General features: G+C 38.8%; 1 protein-coding gene across 13 annotated transcripts in view; it reads left to right on the forward strand.

The window, feature by feature from the left end:
- The window catches only part of TAFA2 (TAFA chemokine like family member 2), a 563996-nt gene that overhangs the window by 33638 nt on the left and 511928 nt on the right, over window positions 1-18430 (forward strand). Inside the window, exon 2 of one of the 13 annotated variants that reach the window (XM_086400249.1) lies at window positions 7945-9693. The exons of the other annotated variants lie outside the window; for them this stretch is intronic. Coding sequence (XP_086256375.1) covers window positions 8199-9170 — 972 coding nt within the window. The 5' untranslated portion in view covers window positions 7945-8198 and the 3' untranslated portion in view covers window positions 9171-9693. Of the gene's footprint in view, window positions 1-7944; window positions 9694-18430 lie in introns of those variants that run through there. 13 annotated transcript variants of the gene reach the window in all.

An 18430-nucleotide genomic window follows, 5' to 3' on the forward strand; every position in this document is an offset into this window, starting at 1 on the left:
CATAGAAAACAAACTTTTGGTTGCCAAAGGGGAAAGTTGTGGGGGAGGGGATAAATTAGGAGTTTGGGATTAACAGTTACACACTACTGTACATAAAATAATCAAGGTCCTAGTGTATAGCACAGGGAACTATATCCAATGTCTTGTAATAACCTATAAAGTAAAAGAATTTGAAAAAGAATATATATATATAGAAAGATACATATGTATATCTGAATCACTTTGTACACCTGAAATATTGTAAATCAACTATAACCTCAGTAAAAAAATAAAAAAGGAAGTGTGGCACTGAACACACCCTTTTGTATTTCTCATGAAAGATCTTTGCTAAATTTCAGAGACAAGCCGGGTTATGTTTTGAGTCAAGAGGAAACTCTCATCCGGCATGTGGATCTCTGCATTCTTATCCTAATGTCCATGACTGGTTTTTACTTCCAGTCTTCTGCATGCACACAACATCTCAATGTGACCAAACTTCTTAGGGTTCTCTAAACACTTTGCTTTTCCTTCAGTGAACTTTGTTCATGCTGCGTCTTCTCTGTGTCATCTTCCTTCATTTCTGCTTTTAAAGAAATCTTCCCTTTCCTTAGACCTTAAAAGTCCTAAAATCTTAAAGAAAGCTTGTCTTTTTGTGTGTGTGTGTGGAATGCCACATAGAAACATCCATATAATAGATATAGAATTCTTAGTTGACATCTAAATTCCTTTTTAAATAAGGTTTCATTATTTTCTGACTTCAGGATCCAAAGAGGAATCCCAGTGAAACGTGGCAGATTTGCTGGTGACTGGAGAAAAGTCTGGGCTTCCCAGATAGCTCAGTGGTAAAGAATCCACCTGCCAGTGTAGGAGATGCAAGAGATGTGAGTCTGATCCCTGGGTCAAGAAGATCTCCTGAAGAAGGAAATGGCAACCCACTCCAGTATTCTTGCCTGGAAAATCCCATGAACAGGAGCCTGGTGGGCTACAGTCCATGGGGTTGCAAAGAGTTGGACACAACTTAACAACTCAGTGCACATATACACACACAAGGGAAAGACTGCAATACATTGGGCATTTTTCTGCCCAGAATTCATGCTGGATGCTGTTGGGGAAATAAAATTAAAAACAACATCTCTTTCCAACTTAGGAAATCTCTCCACAAAGGTAGAGAGAAAGATAACAGTTTTATCATTGAAAAAGTATTAAACCAGAATGTAATGTATATCTAGGTGATTTATAGAGATTATAAAGACAAAGAGATCTCAGCCTTTTGGATTGCTAGGCATGTTCTCCAGATACATAATGACTAGTCCTCAAGTAAGGAGACTAGACAGTATCGCTTGTCAAGCATAGTTTATCATATATTCACCTAGTAATTGAGGTGACTATCCATATTAGCTAGTTGACTTTACCCAGAGGGAAACACACTTCTCATGGCAGGTGGTAGCTTTTGCAATTTGGCATGAAGTTCCCACTGAAGTTAGTAGTCATATCTTCTTAGATGGGGGTGGTCATCATCTTAGAAGATGGGGGTCCTATCCTAGATGATTATGTTTCAGAGAGTTGGATTCCAGGTCCTTGAGGGAGACATGCCTGGTTTTTTTTTGACCACACCATGCAGCATGTGTGATCTTAGCTTTCTGACCAGGAATTGAACCTATGCCCCTTGCAGTGGAAGTGTGGAGTCTTAGCCACTATACCTTCAGGGAAGTCCCCATTCCTGGATTTTAAAGTCAGCAAGAGATTGACTTATCTTTTAAAAAGATTTATGTGTATTTTGGAGAGAGAAAGAACTTATAAATTACAAGTGTTTGCAAGTAACTAAGGAAAGGGATGGTCAGTGGGGAGGATATATCTTATTTTCTTTCTTATCAAAAAATAATTCCAAGATTTGAAACTTTCTTTAATATCCAAAAGAGCAATCCTCTCATTCACTGTGCTTTTGTTGTGTATATACATTTAAACTTTCTTTACTCTCTGAAGTATTTTTCTTTTCTGGTGGTATTTTATGCATCAGGTTATTCATTTTTTTATTGTAGTAAAATATATATAACATAAAACTTTCTATCTTAATCTTTTTAAGTTTACAGTTTGGTTGAATTAGGCACCTTCCTACTGTGTGTAACTGCCACCACCATCCATATCCAGAATTCTTTTCATTCTATAAAACTGAATTTTCACTCCATAAAACTTAACTAAATAATTATTTAGTTAAATAATGTTAACTAAATTAAATAATAACTTAAACATATTTAATAACATTAAATAATAACTCTAAGACTCTCTCGCCCTAGTCCTTGGCGATCACTATTCTACTTTTTTTTCTTTTTAAAAATCTCCCCTTTTCCGCCTGTGCTGCAGGCTCTGGTAACTCCCATTCTACTCTCTGTTACTATGAATTTGCCTTAAAAATACAAACACACACACACATACACATCACATATAAGGGAGATCATGCAATATTTGTCTTTCTGTGTCTGGCTCATTTTTTCGGCATGATGTATTCAAGTTTCATCCATATTATTGGAAATGGCAGAATCTCCTTTTTAAATAGAATTCTATTGTTAATGTACACCACATTTTCTTTATTCATCTGTTGGCAAATATTTAGGTTGTTTTCCTATCTTGACTGCTGTGAATGATGCTTCAGTGAGCATGGGTGTGCAGATGTCTCTTCTAGACAGGGATCAAGTTTTCTATTTTAAATTTGTATTTGCCCTTACAATACCACCCTGAGAGCAACAAGACCTAATTTCAGACCTCTGTCACAGGTAAGGACCCGGAACTGGTCAGAGGCATACCTATGGGAGACAGACCTGCCTCATACTCTTGTGCACTTGCAGTTGATCATATTGAAGTCAGAAATTGGCAGTAAGAGTTTGTACTTTTCTGTTACGAGACATTACTTTCTGCTATATATTAGAGTTATTTATATGCATGCCTCATCTCCTTTGCATGTCTTGGAGCCCCTGGGTGGCAGGCAAAAACCAATTTCTTACTGTTTTCCAACTCACTCCTGTTTAGCCACATTTAATATTTTTTTGTGGTAGATACTGTGCTAAGGCTAAGGGAAAAGAGTTGAATATGAAAAAATGGCACCTTATTCAGAGTTACTAAGTATTTGCAACACAACTGACCAAGGCCTTTAAGAGGAGAAGAAACAGAATGTATGCGTGAGAAACTACCTGAAAAATTCTGGAAAGATTGTTTTAGGAAGTGTGGTGGTTAATTATGTATGTCAACTTGAGTGGGCCATGGGTTGCCCAGATTAGGCATTATTTCTGGGCATGTCTGTGAGGTTGTTTCTAGGTGAGATTAACATGTGAATTTGTGGATTCAGAATAAGTAGATTGCCCTCCCCATTGTGAGTGGGCATCACCCAGTTTTGGGGGGCTTGGCTAGAGCAAAAGGGAGTAGAAACAGAAATTAACCTCTTTTTTCCTGCCTCATTGCTTGAGCTGGAACATCTCCTCTTATTTTCCTTGCCCTCAGATGTGATTTCCCTTATTGGCTCCGCTGGTTCTCAGCTCTTGGGACTTGGCCTGAATCACACCATTGCCTTTCCTCAGTCTCTAGCTTGTAGACAGCAGACTGTGGGACTTCTCAGCCTCGATGTTTGCAGGAGCCAAGTCCTTGTAATAAATCTCCTTTTATAGCCTATTGGTTCTGTTTCTCTGGAGAACCCTGACTAATACAGGAAGTGACACTGAACCTTGGTAGAAATCTCTTTTATCAGTCTACTCATAGGTATATTGACTTTTTCTTAATCACCATCTGGAATTGTAGAGCTGTTAGGGAAAGAAGAAAGACCAAGAGAGAGAGATTGTGTGTGTGTGTGTGTTGGGGGAAAATGGAGGAGGAAAGGGCAATTGCATGGCTAGGTTCCCAGGAGATTTTCAGAAAGGGCTTCAGATATACTCTTATCACCAAACACTTTGCCCTCTGAGCTCCAAAAAAAACATGGGGTCTGATGGGGCTCTGGATCACAGAGGATGTCTTCTTGCTTGAGCTGAATGTGTTGGATAAAGGTACAGAGCTGAGAGGAGATCCTTGAAGACACAGAGCTCCACAGGCAGGGCATCCAAGAGTGTAGGAATAGGCATATCATGGGGCAAGCTATGGGCATCAAACATTGTCTTCCTTTACTGCTTTACTTCATTTGCACTGAGCTTAGCTCAGAAACTGAGACTTGGTAGAGAATGCAAGCCTATCATTCAGATTCTGCCATAAAAAGTATTTATTGTGGCTTTCTGTTAAAACAACTTGGAGTTCTGACACTCAAAGGAGCAGCCTGTTCCTTTTAGAATATTTCTTCCTGAGTTATAATCCCTAAATGGGGAAATGCATCCTACAAGGTACTTAAGAATTTTATGATGCTCAGTAATTCACCATGGTCTCCTCAGTTTATGGTGGCAGTTCTGCTGGTAACGGTAGCATGAATATTTTTATTAATGGCCATTACATTGAATGTTAGTTTCTTCAGGATTATTAAAATCCTTTGTTTAGTTATTTGTTTCTGTTTTATTCTCCCCTGAACCTACCTTTTGGCAAGTGATTGACTACAGCCCTGCATGAGTCAATACTTTAAAGAAACAACTTGAGTATTCAAAAAATGTCTTTTAGTCACATCTAATGCAGTTATAGAAACAGAAGAGTTCTTCAGTGCTATGTCAAGTTACACCATGGGACAGGAAGAAATTATGTTTCTTCTATAATGAGTCTTTTGACAGCCTGAACTCTTAATAATTTTTTTAGAACTCCGCATTGAATTAAAAATTCAGTTGTATACCTGTATAATATGTGAAGTTATTACCTTTTACTTCTAAACTGGAGTGTTTCAACGGAAGAGAAATATTTCTTCTTTCTTGCTTTAACTGAGTTGAGGAAGGAGTTGAATGCTTCATATCCTCCAGTTCCTTTTCATTTGTACTGAAAGTACATGAGCTTTAAGTGCTGGAGATAATTAAGGAGGTTAACATTCTCTTTTGCTTTTAATGGCATTATCTTGCCTTTACCACCCTGTCTTGGAAACTAAAAGTGAGAGACTAGCTGTGATAGAAAGAAAAAAAGAAACATCTAGAAAAAGACCAATTGTAGTTTCACAACAATGTCTTTATAACTGGGCAGGGTAGGAAAGAAGTGAATCTGAAGAATAGAGACCTAGGTCTAAGATACAAGACGCAGATTTAAGGGGCCAAAGCAATTTGAGATGGAGAAGGCGATGACACCCCACTCCAGTACTCTTGCCCGGAAGATCCCATGGATGGAGGAGGCTGGTGGGCTGCAGTTCATGGGGTCGCACAGAGTCGGACACGACTGAAGCAACTTAGCAGCAGCAGCAGCAGCAATTTGAGAGTACCAAGTCTAAGGAATTTAGCTGATAGCTCTGAGAAGATTTGACTCTGTTCCTGTAGAGAATTGACAGTACCTGGAAAAATATGTTCTTATATGCTAATAAATTGTGACGAACTCACCAGGGGAATATCTGGGTCAACTCTTCAGTTGTTTTGTTTTAGTACTTAGAATACTTCACTCAGTAGAAGTATGCCAAATAGAATATGTTTTAATAAACTGTTATGTGAAAATTATGTTTATGATTTGAAATACTGTCTACTATATTCACCTATATGCAGCAATTTAGTCCTTCCCAAATATCTAAATGTGGTTATATAAACTTGTTGTTTATGGAATGCACATGCATCTTTTTTTCCCACTCAACACATACTTAAGCAGCACTTACTTTGTGGTGAGCCCCGTCTTTGGTACTAGAGATAGAGCTATTAAACAACACAGACCTTGCCTCTGCTTTTTTGGATCTTATATTCTAGTCTAGTAGGGGCATGTGTGCTAAGTTGCTTCAGTCCTGTCTTTGCGACCCGGTGGACAGTAGCCCACCAGGCTCCTCTGTCCATGGGATTCTCCAGGCAAGAATACTGCAGTGGGTTGCCATTTCTTGCTTCAGGGGATCTTTCTGATCCAGGGATCAAACCGGCACCTCTTATATCTCCTGCAGTGGTAGGTGGGTTCTTTACCACTAGTATCACCTGGGAAGGCCCTTATTGGGGTAGGCATAGGATTAAAAAACTGTCAGATAATTGTAAATGCTATGAAAAAAATAGAAGCGAGATGATGGTAGGACCTGGACCTGGACCTCTCTCCAGGGCGGGAGAGGCTAGAGGAGGTTAACTGTTTAATTAGGATGTTCCCAGAAGGCATCTCTATGGAGGTGATGTTTGAATCAGCACTGGGATGATGAGAAGGAAACAGCCATTGGAAAAATGGGAAGATGACAGCAAGTGCAAAAGCCCTGAGGTGTTAGTGAACTGGTGAGACTCAGGGCGACAGAGGGGTAACGAGGGAGGCAGGCTTGACTGCAGAGGTCTTGTTGGCCGTGAATAGATGTAGGTAAGGTGATTCCTGAGGTTTTCTAAATATCTACTCCTTAATATCACTTACCACTTTAACATCGCTCATATTCAAATTGCATTTTAATATCTGCCTATGCTCTGATATTCAATAAAAATCAAGTAGCTGTGCCAATTGCTTCTTCATAGGGCACTATAATTATATTGTCACTGAGACAGAATATTTTCCTAATTTCTTCTTTCCTGCATTGATTTTTTTATTTAAAAAAAAAACCTTTCCCTCAGGCCATTTTCTAAGATATGAAAAATGTAAGACTTCTTGAAAGAAAAAAAATATTTTCTATTATTTATTTTTGAATACTGAAGATAATTATTTTAAATTTCATGCTTAGGATTTTTTATAGTTTTTATTTTTTGAGGGAGAGCATAGTGTTTCAAGGTATTTTAATGTACAAACTGCATAATTACTATTAATTTCATCACATGTAAATGAAGTAAAGGCATATATGCTCCATTTTTAGACAAAAACAAAAAAAGGTAAATAGTGTATTTACATAAAAATAAAGCAAAATGTAAAAAGCTCCTACACTGTGCTTTAATGTTATATACCATAACTGAATTGCATGCTTTTAATTTATGCTATCTTAAATGCACAAGGAAAAGATATTCATTCCTCCCATTTGTTTCAAATGTATGTGTGTGACCTAATATTACTATATATTAGTTAATGTGCTTATATATTAGTTAAAATATAGTATATATTTTACCTTAGTATCTTTTTCCAAGATACTGTATATACATGAAAATAGTATAATATTTATTGCACTTAAAAAAGTTCAACTTTTGGAATACTGTTCAGCCATAAAGAAGGATGAATGTTTACCATTTAAAACAACATGGATGGACCTGGAAAGTATTATGCTAATTGAAATAAGTCAGACAGAGGAAGACAAATACTCTATGATATCACTAAGATGTATGATCAGAAAAAAACTAATGAATATAACAAAAAAGAAACAGACTCACAGATACAGAGAATAAACTAGTGATTATCAGTGAGGAGAGGGAAGAGAAAGACAGGTAAGGGATTTAGAAACACAAACTAGTATGTATAAAATAAACTGGAAGTATATATTGCACAACACAGGGAATATAGCTAATTTCTTATAACTATAAATGGAATATAACCTTTAAAAATTGTGAAACACTGTTATATACCTGAAACTTAAATAATATTGTGGATCAACTACACTTCAATTTCAAAAAACAACTTTGTTTAGCTCTCTGGATAACAGAACCTTTTCAAATATGTTATCTCATATAATCCTTGACACCAAGTCTGTAAAGAATATTGAAGCAGACATTGCTAGTTACCTATTCATTCCAATCTCCCTTCTTTATTAACACAACTTCAGTTTTGACTGGGTTGGACATGTGTTCATCTTAAAAAGTGTGCATTTTTAACCTTCCTTGCTACCAGTGGTGTGTGACACAGTTGTAGCCTATGAACTATAAATGGAAGTCTTACATGGATCTGGAGTCTTTTCTCTTCCAATAAAGCTTCTGTCCCCACTTGTTGCCTTTCCTCCTTTTATCACAGACACAGTTATTAGCTGGAATGTCAGGTCCATGAATCAAGGCAAATTGGAAGTGGTCAAACAAGAGATGGCAAGAGTGAAGGTCAATATTCTAGGAATCAGCGAACTGAAATGGACTGGAATGGGTGAATTTAACTCAGATGACCATTATATCTACTACTGTGGGCAGGAATCCCTCAGAAGAAATGGAGTGGCCATCATGGTCAACAAAAGAGTCTGAAATGCAGTACTTGGATGCAATCTCAAAAACGACAGAATGATCTGTGTTCGTTTCCAAGGCAAATCATTCAATATCACTGAAATCCAAGTCTATGCCCCAACCAGTAATGCTGAAGAAGCTGAAGTTGAATGGTTCTATGAAGACCTACAAGACCTTTTAGAACTAACACCCAAAAGAGATGTCCTTTTCATTATAGGGGACTGGAATGCAAAAGTAGGAAGTCAAGAAACACCTGGAGTAACAGGCAAATTTGGCCTTGGAATATGGAATGAAGCAGGGCAAAGACTAATAGAGTTTTGCCAAGAAAATGCACTGGTCATAACAAACACCCTCTTCCAACAACACGAGAAAAGACTCTATACATGGACATTACCAGATGGTCAACATCGAAATCAGATTGATTACATTCTTTGCAGCCAAAGATGGAGAAGCTCTATACAGTCAGCAAAAACAAGACCAGGAGCTGACTGTGGCTCAGACCATGAACTCCTTATTGCCAAATTCAGACTGAAATTGAAGAAAGTAGGGAAAACCACTAGACCATTCAGGTATGACCTAAATCAAATCCCTTATGATTATACAGTGGAAGTGAGAAATAGATTTAAGGGACGAGATCTGATTGATAGAGTGCCTGATGAACTATGGAATGAGGTTTGTGACATTGTACAGGAGACAGGGATCAAGACCATCCCCATGGAAAAGAAATGGAAAAAAGCAAAATGGCTGTCTGGGGAGGCCTTACAAATAACTGTGAAAAGAAGAGAAGCGAAAAGCAAAGGAGAAAAGGAAAGATATAAACATCTGAATGCAGAGTTCCAAAGAATATCAAGAAGAGATAAGAAAGCCTTCTTCAGCGATCAATGCAAAGAAATAGAGGAAAACAACAGAATGGGAAAAACTAGGGAATCTCTTCAGAAAAATCAGAGATACCAAAGGAACATTTCATGCAAAGATGGGCTCAATAAAGGACAGAAATGGTATGGAGCTAACAGAAGCAGAAGATATTAAGAAGAGATGGCAAGAATACACAGCAGAACTGTACAAAAAAGATCTTCATGTCCCTGATAATCATGATGGTATGATCACTGACCTAGATCCAGACATCCTGGAATGTGAAGTCACTATGAACAAAGCTAGTGGAGGTGATGGAATTCCAGTTGAGCTATTCCAAATCCTGAAAAATGATGCTGTGAAAGTGCTGCACTCAATATGCCAACAAATTTGGAAAACTCAGCAGTGGCCACAGGACTGGAAAAGGTCAGTTTTCATTCCAATCCCAAAGAAAGGCAATGCCAAAGAATGCTCAAACTACTGCACAATTGCACTCATCTCACATGCTAGTAAAGTAATGCTCAAAATTCTCCAAGCCAGGCTTCAGCAATATGTGACCCGTGAACTTCCTGATGTTCAAGCTGGTTTTAGAAAAGTCAGAGGAACCAGAGATCAAATTGCCGACATCCGCTGGATCATGGAAAAAGCAAGAGAGTTCCAGAAAAGCATCTATTTCTGCTTTATTGACTATGCCAAAGCCTTTGACTGTGTGGATCACAATAAACTGTGGAAAATTCTTCAAGAGATGGGAATACTAGACCACCTGACCTGCCTCTTGAGAAACCTGTATGCAGGTCAGGAAGCAACAGTTAGAACTGGACATGGAACAACAGACTGGTTCCAAATAGGAAAAGGAGTTCGTCAAGGCTATATATTGTCACCCTGTTTATTTAACTTATATGCAGAGTACATCATGAGAAACGCTGGACTGGAAGAAACACAAGCTGGAATCAAGATTGCCGGGAGAAATATCAATCACCTCAGATATGCAGATGATACCACCCTTATGGCAGAAAGTGAAGAGGAACTCAAAAGCCTCTTGATGAAAGTGAAAGTGGAGAGTGAAAAAGTTGGCTTAAAGCTCAACATTCAGAAAACAAAGATCATGGCATCCGGTCCCATCACTTCATGGGAAATAGATGGGGAAACAGTGGAAACAGTGTCAGACTTTATTTTTCTGGGCTCCAAAATCACTGCAGATGGTGACTGCAGCCATGAAATTAAAAGATGCTTACTCCTTGGAAGGAAAGTTATGACCAACCTAGATAGCATATTCAAAAGCAGAGACATTACTTTGCCAACAAAGGTTGGTCTAGTCAAGGCTATGGTTTTTCCTGTGGTCATGTATGGATGTGAGAGTTGGACTGTGAAGAAGGCTGAGCGCCGAAGAATTGATGCTTTTGAACTGTGGTGTTGGAGAAGACTCTTGAGAGTCCCTTGGACTGCAAGGAGATCCAACCAGTCCATTTTGAAGGAGATCAGCCCTAGGATTTCTTTGGAAGGAATGATGCTAAAGCTGAAACTCCAGTACTTTGGCCACCTCATGAGAAGAGTTGACTCATTGGAAAAGACTCTGATGCTGGGAGGGATTGGGGGCAAGAGGAGAAGGGGATGACAGAGGATGAGATGGCTGGATGGCATCACTGACTCATTGGAAGTGTGTCTGAGTGAACTCCGGGAGTTGGTGATGGACAGGGAGGCCTGGTGTGCTGCGATTCATGGGGTTGCAGAGTCGGACACGACTGAGCAACTGATCTGATCTGATCAGATTTGTTAAGACCAGAGGGAGAGGCCAAGAGAACTCCATGACTCTGGCCTTGCTTAAGTCACCAAGCCAACTCCACGCTCCTGGGCTTCTTGTGTGAAAACAGCCCTCACAGTTATTCACCTGCAGGCAATCCATTACTAACATTAGTAGGACTCTTAGGTTAGAGTTTCAGTGAATTGACTAAGAGCACACAGCACATAAACCTTGGGACTTGAACATTAGTCTTTATTGTTGTCGTTCAGTCTCTAAGTCATGTCTGACTCTTTGAGACCCCATGGACACAGCACACCAGGCCTCCCTGTCCTTCACTATTTCCCAAAGTTTGCTAAACTCATGTCCATTGAGTCAGTGATGCCATTCAACCATCTTATCCTCTGTTGCCCCCTTCTCCTCTTGCCTTCAATCTTTCCTGGGATCAGGGTCTTTTCTAATGAGTCCGCTATTCGCATCAGGTGGCCAAAGTATTGGAGCTTCAGCATCAGTCCTTCCAATGAGTATTTTGGGTTGATTTCCTTTAGGATTGACTGGTTTGATCTCCTTGCAGTTCAAGGGCCTCTCAAGAGTCTTCTCTAGCACCACAGCTCGAAGGCATCAATTCTTTGATGCTTAGCCTTCTTTATAGTCCAACTCTCATATCCATACATGACTACTGGAAAAAACATAGCTTTGATTAAATGGACCTTTGTGGGCAAAGTGATGTCTCTGTTTTTTAATACACTATCTAGGTTTTTCATAGCTCTTCTTCCAAGGAGCAAGTGTCTTTTAATTTCATGGGTGCAGTCAACATCTGCATTTTGAGACATGTGGGATTTTGGAGCCCAAGAAAGTGAACTCTGACACTGATTCCCCCTTTTCTCTTTGTTTTCCATGAAGTGATTGGACCAGATGCCGTGATCTTCGTTTTTTGAATGTTGAGTTTTAAGCTAGCTTTTTAACTCTCTTCTTTCACCTTCATCAAGAGGCTCTCTAGTTCTTCTTCACTTTCTGCCAAGTGGTATCATCTGCCTATATGAGGTTGTTGATATTTCTTCTGGCAATCTTGATTCCAGCTTGTGCTTCACCCAGCCCGGCATTTCACGTGATGTCCTCTGCATATACTTGGGCTTCCCTGGTGGCTCAGAGAGTAGGGCATCTGCCTACAATGAGGGAGACCTGGGTTTGATCCCTGGGTCGGGAAGATCCCCTGGAGAAGGCAATGGCAACCCACTCCAGTACTCTTGCCTGGAAAACCCCATGGACTGAGAAGCCTGGTAGGCTACAGTCCATGGGGTCGCAAAGAGTCGGACATGACTGAGCAACTTCACTTTCTTTTCACTCTGCATAGAAGTTAAATAAGCAGGGTGACAATATACAGCCTTGACGTGTTCCTTTCCCAATTTTGAACCAGTCTGTGTTCCATGTCCAGTTCTAACTGTTGCCTCTTGTCCTGTATACAGGTTTCTCAGGCAGCAGGTAAGATGGTCTGGTATTCCCATCTCATTAAGAATAGTCCACAGTTGTGAACGCACAGTCAAAGGCTTTAGAATAGTCAATGAAGCAGAAGTAGATATTTTTTGGAATTCTCTTGTTTTTTCTATGATCCAGTGTATATTTACAATTTTATCTCTGGTTTCTCTGCCTTTTCTAAACCCAGTTTTTACATCTGAAAGTTCTCCATTCACATACTGCTGAAGCTTAGCTTGAAGGATTTTGAGCATAATCTTGCTTACATGTGAAATGAGTACAATTGTGCAGTAGTCTGACCATTATTTGGCATTGCCTTTCTTTGGGATTGGAGTGAAAGCTGACCTTTTCCAGTCCTGTGGCCACTGCTGAGTTTTCCAAATTTGCTGGCGTATTGAGTGCAGCACTTTCACAGCATCATCTTTTGTGATTTGAAAAAGTTCAGCTGGAATTCCATCACCTCTACTAGCTTTGTTAGTAGTAATGTTTTCTAAGGCCTGCTTGACTTCACACTCCAGGATGTCTGATTCTGAGTGAGTGACCACACCACTTTGGTTACCTGGGTTATTAAGAGCTTTTTTTGTACAGTTCTTCTGTGTATTCTTTTCTCCTTTTCTTAATCTCTTCTGCTTCTATTAGGTCCTTGCCATTTTTCTCCCTTATTGTGTCTATCTTTGCTTGAAATGTTCCCTTGGTATGTCTAGTTTTCTTGAAAAGATCTCTAGTCTTGCCCATTCTATCATTTTTTGCTATTTATTTGCACTGTTCTCTTATGAAGGCTTTATATTCTGGATCATATATTCTTTTTCACTGTTGTTTTATTTGTATCATACAATTGAGTTATCATTTTTATTTCATATTCCTGTTATTGTCCAAAATCTTGCCTGATTAGATGCAGCATTTTCTAGAGTATGTCCTAATGTTCCTCTTCACCTGACATGATAATGTGATGTGATAGGTTTGGTGGTCAGCGTGCCAAGCTTATGCCAGAGGTAGCAGGTCAATCCAGTTTTGTTGTAGTGATCACCCTGCTTTGAACAGTCATCACCAGCTACCTTTGAGAACAACTATAGCTGTCCTTCTACCTTCATATCACAAATTCCTAGTTCAAATTGTAGAAATCAGAAGTTGTATTTATTCATTAAAAACAACATTATTGAATGCCAAGCACTGGGTAAGGTGGTGGTACTAGAATTATTAATGGAATCTTACTATTAGTATAATGAAGCGAATGTCCCTCCTCTGATTGTTATGCTAGACATCAACATATCACAACATTTTGGCATTTTTTTATTTGCCCTAGAGCAAGGGTTCAACACATTCTTGGAGCTTGATTAAAATTAAAACATGAATACTTTCTGGAGAACTGGCTCTATTGTTGTAATATAATTTGACACTTCAGTGGCTTTCAAATCTGTCTTTAGAGTCACAATTATGCTGGTGATTTGAGCAAAAGCAATTACCCATGCAAGTAGCTGCAGCTGTGTACAAATAGCCTAAAATTATTCATGGCCCCCATCACAGCTCTATGCCTCCCTTCTATGAGAGAGTGACCCTGAATTTCAGAATAGCATTTAAACAGGAGATGAATTACTATGCAGTGGAAGACACTGTCAGAATGTTCATATCTAGCCCTCAGATCCGAATTAGACAGTTTTGGATTTCACATTTCCAGAGAACCGGAGACCTCTTTATGCCACAGGCAATCAACAAATAAGTAAAATCTCCAAACACTGAATGTTTGGTCACATTTTAGTGCTGCCTTTTGGATCAAGAGTGAATTGCTGAGTTTAAGGGGTTTCAAGGTGCCATATCTTCTTGGAGGGGGTCTTCTTCCTCCCTAGTTGTTTTATCCTCTGTAAGGAATTGACATAAGTTTACATTTCTCTCAGTAGTTCGCATCAAATCACATCCACATTGAGGTTTTTTCTTTCCATTGTTAACTGTGCATACAAATAAGTAATCTGAGAATGTGAATGTAATTAAAAAATGCGCTCTCATGAGCGTGGCAGGAAAAACCTTCCAGACGTCATCTTTTTTCCCCGCCTCTAGATACAGTTGATTGCAATGTAAGGTGTTTGCACATTTTCCAAAGCAGCATCGTTGTGCTGTATATTTTACAGATCAGCTTGCTGTTTCAGAGGACTGTACTAAATCAGAAATGTCTGTTTTATTGAAAATATTTTGTACTACGGTCTTGCATTGTGTTTCCTCCCTAGAACCATAAACATCTAAAGGCTAACATGATTTTGTTCCTCTAGTTCACTGGGTAACTGTATCTGATAACTAAATGAAATGTAACAGAAGAATTTATTTTTTGAGTCTTGTTCATATTCCTAACCCCCTTAATATACTTCTCTAAATAATAGAGTCTATTCTAATGTATGGCATAGAAATCTCATTGGGCTCAAGTGTGTGTAGAAAGAGATTTCTTTTCTATGTACTAGATACACAAATCTGGAGGGGAAGGAAATTAGCTTTGGAACATTTCTTCTACCAGCGTAAACTGGCCAAAGGATTTTCTTCTCAATGATAATATGTAATTGCGTTATGAAATTGTTACTAAAATCTTAAAGTATCAGGTCTTTTCTATATGACACGAAATAACTATACACACATCAGATATTGCAAATGTACCATATATATTGTCATTCTGGGCAATCTTCTGCATTTAAAGTAGAGAAGACATTCCTTTACATAACGAATACTTCCTAGACTTCTCTTCAAGTAACAAAATCTAGGAACACCATCTTTCTCTGTGGAGACTTTCAACAGGGACTGATTTGCAAGAGGCATGCACTGATGGGCTGTGGACAGTCGTCATGGACAGCTTTCCACACTGCCTCATGGGTTGGCTTTCTTCTTCATGGAGGTACGATGACAGGAAGCTTAAACCTGCAAGGTGGGTGCTTGTTGGCTGGGTGACCTTGAACTATGGTTTGCTAAAGTGGTTGAATTGATAAAAAGAGCAGCTTTCTTGACTAAAGGAAAGAAACCAGTTTGCATCTCAAGGGACCTTTTAGAGCTCCTCTGGCTCCAGGAGTCAGATTTCAGGGCACATTTGAAACAAAATTTGAAACTGCAGAATCACTCCTTCCTGCTGCTTTTGGTGTTGGTGTTGGTGATATGAACGTGGCAAAACTGGGAAATAAATAACTTATGATGGTGATGATAAGATCCCAAATGGATAAAAAGTTGAATTTTAGGTGAAAGTACACATGTATTGATGGTCATTTCTTCTAGAATGACGGGGCTTTACACATTTTGATATACCTGTGGTTTAGGAATGGGTTACCCAGTTCCCTCCTCTCATAAACACAAGAAGGATGGAGCATTAGGCAGGTTCTATATTCTTTGCACCAAGACTATCTCTGATTGCTGCTGTTTGGTTGATTTTGAGGACCAGTGTGTGGTGTGGCAGCTAACACTTTTGAATAGGTGAGTGATGTGATCAGGAAAGCCCTATTAGGAAAATCAATCTGATTGTAGGATGGATTGGAAGAGAGGTTCAGTAGATAATGATTCAGGAAGTGAAGAGAATATAACTCATCTACCCCTCTAGGCAAATTTAAATTAATGCCTTCTCTTTCCAAAACATGCTAGTTCATTTTGTTTGTTTACCGGTAATACTGTATGTGTTTTCAAAAACAGATATGAAATGGGTTAAAAATAAAGATACATACAAAAAATCATGAAAATAGAACAAGAGCTGTCCAGCCAAGATCTCTTGTAGGGAAGGCATTATGTTTTTTTATTTTTTATTTTTTTATTTTTAAACTTTACAAAATTGTATTAGTTTTGCCAAATATCAAAATGAATCCGCCACAGGTATACATGTGAACCCTCCACCCTCCTCCCTCCCCATACCATTCCTCTGGGTGTCATTGGTTCCTACTGCAATGCTTGGCACCTTACCGAACCATTTAATATTGGCTGAATTAATGAAGAGTCGGGTGATAATTGGGTCAGAAAAAACAGCATCTTGAATATAGGTCCTTTCCCTGACTCTGTGCCCAGATTTAACTTTCAATTCATTGGCAGCTGAAGGCAAATCTAAATGACAGATTCTTTGATATCTTGAAAAAATAAACATGGAAGGTTTTTATGGCTCATGGCTTTAAGAGAAGTTCATGGCATGTGTTGTTATATAAGGGACCTGGACAAAGTCTTCAGTAACACTGTCACAAACCAAACAGAAATGTTTGTCATAAAGAGGTTCCTTATACTGACCCCTGATAAAGGCCAAGGCATAGTATTATACTTCTGTAAAGGCATTTCTGTGGCCAAGTTAGAGTTGAAGGAAGTTATTTGGCATAGCTGAATACTGAAGAGTGAAATGCAAAATTATTGACTGCATTTTGGCATAGTTATTAACACCACCTGTTTTTTTTACACCACTTTTTTTTTTGAATGATAGTTAATTGGTAAATAAGTTCCTCCAGGAAGCTTTTATTCTTATTTGATAAGGGAAGAAAATATGTACTATTTGGTTCATCTAAAGAAATTTATGTAGAAAATGTTTATTGTGGGGTGGCAAAACCATTTCCCTCAAATAAAATATGAATCCTAATATATGAAGCTAATGAATTCTGGTTGACAATGTGTAAATTGAGAGAGCGGAAAGAACCACTACCATGAAGGTTCCTGTCATCTCTCTGTGGAATGCTAGGACTCTGCACAACCTGGTTTTGAAACCTCTTCCTCAAAGCTTTAGAAAGTTGCCTAAAGATCTATGTCTTATCCCTAGTTTTCCAACATTTAGAGGACCTGAATTTTAAGTCTTAAGAGCCAATCCCTATCCATGTTGATTCTTAAGATGTATGGCAAAACCAATACAATATTGTAAAGTAAAAAAAAAAGAAAAAAAAAAAGAAAAAGGAAAAAAAAAGAAATTACAATAAAGAATCTGAGGGAATGTTACTGGGATTTGTGTCCAGAATGAATAGTAGATTCATGAATGTGTTTGTCTTGGAATCAAAAGCAAATTGTACATTAACAATCACTGTAACTCTATGCTAAGGCCTAGCTCAGGGTCGGGCTGAGAGTATGCTCACTCCAACTGAATTGTACCAGTGAGACAGGGGCCAGACAAAGAATTCCAAGTCATTCTAAGATAATAATGTCAGGTAATGAGGTCACAGAAAATGGAAATTTTGAAAGACTCTCAGGTTGGGATGTCTGAAAAATCTTTGAACACTTTGATAAGAGGAGTCCAACATATATAGTAAGACACATTTGATGATTTATTGAGGAAGAGGTCATATGAGCATTAGACGGAGTGACTTCTAATTGGTTATATCAAGTAACTGAGAAAAGTCCCTCTGAATTACCAACATCAGTGAGACAAAGCCCCTTTGTTTCTACATTGCCCAGTGATCATATTAATATTTTAATGAAGGACCTAAATTTTAGCAAGAGGCAGTCACTCTCTAGATCTCTGGCTCTGTATAAACAAGGTTTTAAAACTCCCAAATGAAGATTATCAGGTCAGAGTCTGTATTTGACTCTTTATTTTGTCAAGTCCTAGAGATTTTAGTCCTTATCAGATATATTCCAGAGATCATGGAGAAGGCAGCCTTTTGCCACTTCAGGCTTTGGAATGTGTTTCTACATGTAATGGGATTGTTAAGTGACATTTTTTGCCTGAGATATAGAGACTAGATTTCAAAGCTAGAGACAGAGAGGTTAAACCTCTACTCTTCTTTTTCTGACTGTGTCAAGTGCCTTGCAAAATTTAGTTCCCTGACCAGGGATTGAACCTGGGCCCTTGGCAGTGAAATCTGAGAGTCCTAACTATTGGACCACCAAGGAACTATCTAAACCTCTATTCTTAAGAGAACTACTATAATGGAGAGCCACAGACTTCACTCAGGGCTGAGAGGCAGGAGCCTTGCTACCCCCAGTCATTACCCAACCTTCTAGTCCCCAGTTCCAGTCTATAAAAGTTAGGTGAGGGAAGGGGGAGCTTTGTAGGCACACAGAGCATAGCCTCTAGGAGTGTGGTGCTTGATAATGGGAGCAGGGAAGAATAATAAGTCTGGGGAAAGGTATTTACTTTCTCAAGGTGAAATGAGGGTGACCTGGGAAAACTCCTTTTAGAGACTTGGGATGACTGCAAGAAGGGGAAACTGTCACTTCACTCCAGGATAGATGTTAGATTTGGCAAAGGACTTGATAGATCTCTGTGTTTATGTAAGCAGGGAAAAGGAGAACTGGAGTGAATTGC

The sequence above is a fragment of the Bos grunniens genome, chromosome 5, assembly GCF_055505025.1.
Source record: "Bos grunniens cultivar Pamir isolate PY7600 chromosome 5, Bosgru_T2T1.0, whole genome shotgun sequence".
NCBI lineage: Eukaryota > Metazoa > Chordata > Mammalia > Artiodactyla > Bovidae > Bos > Bos grunniens.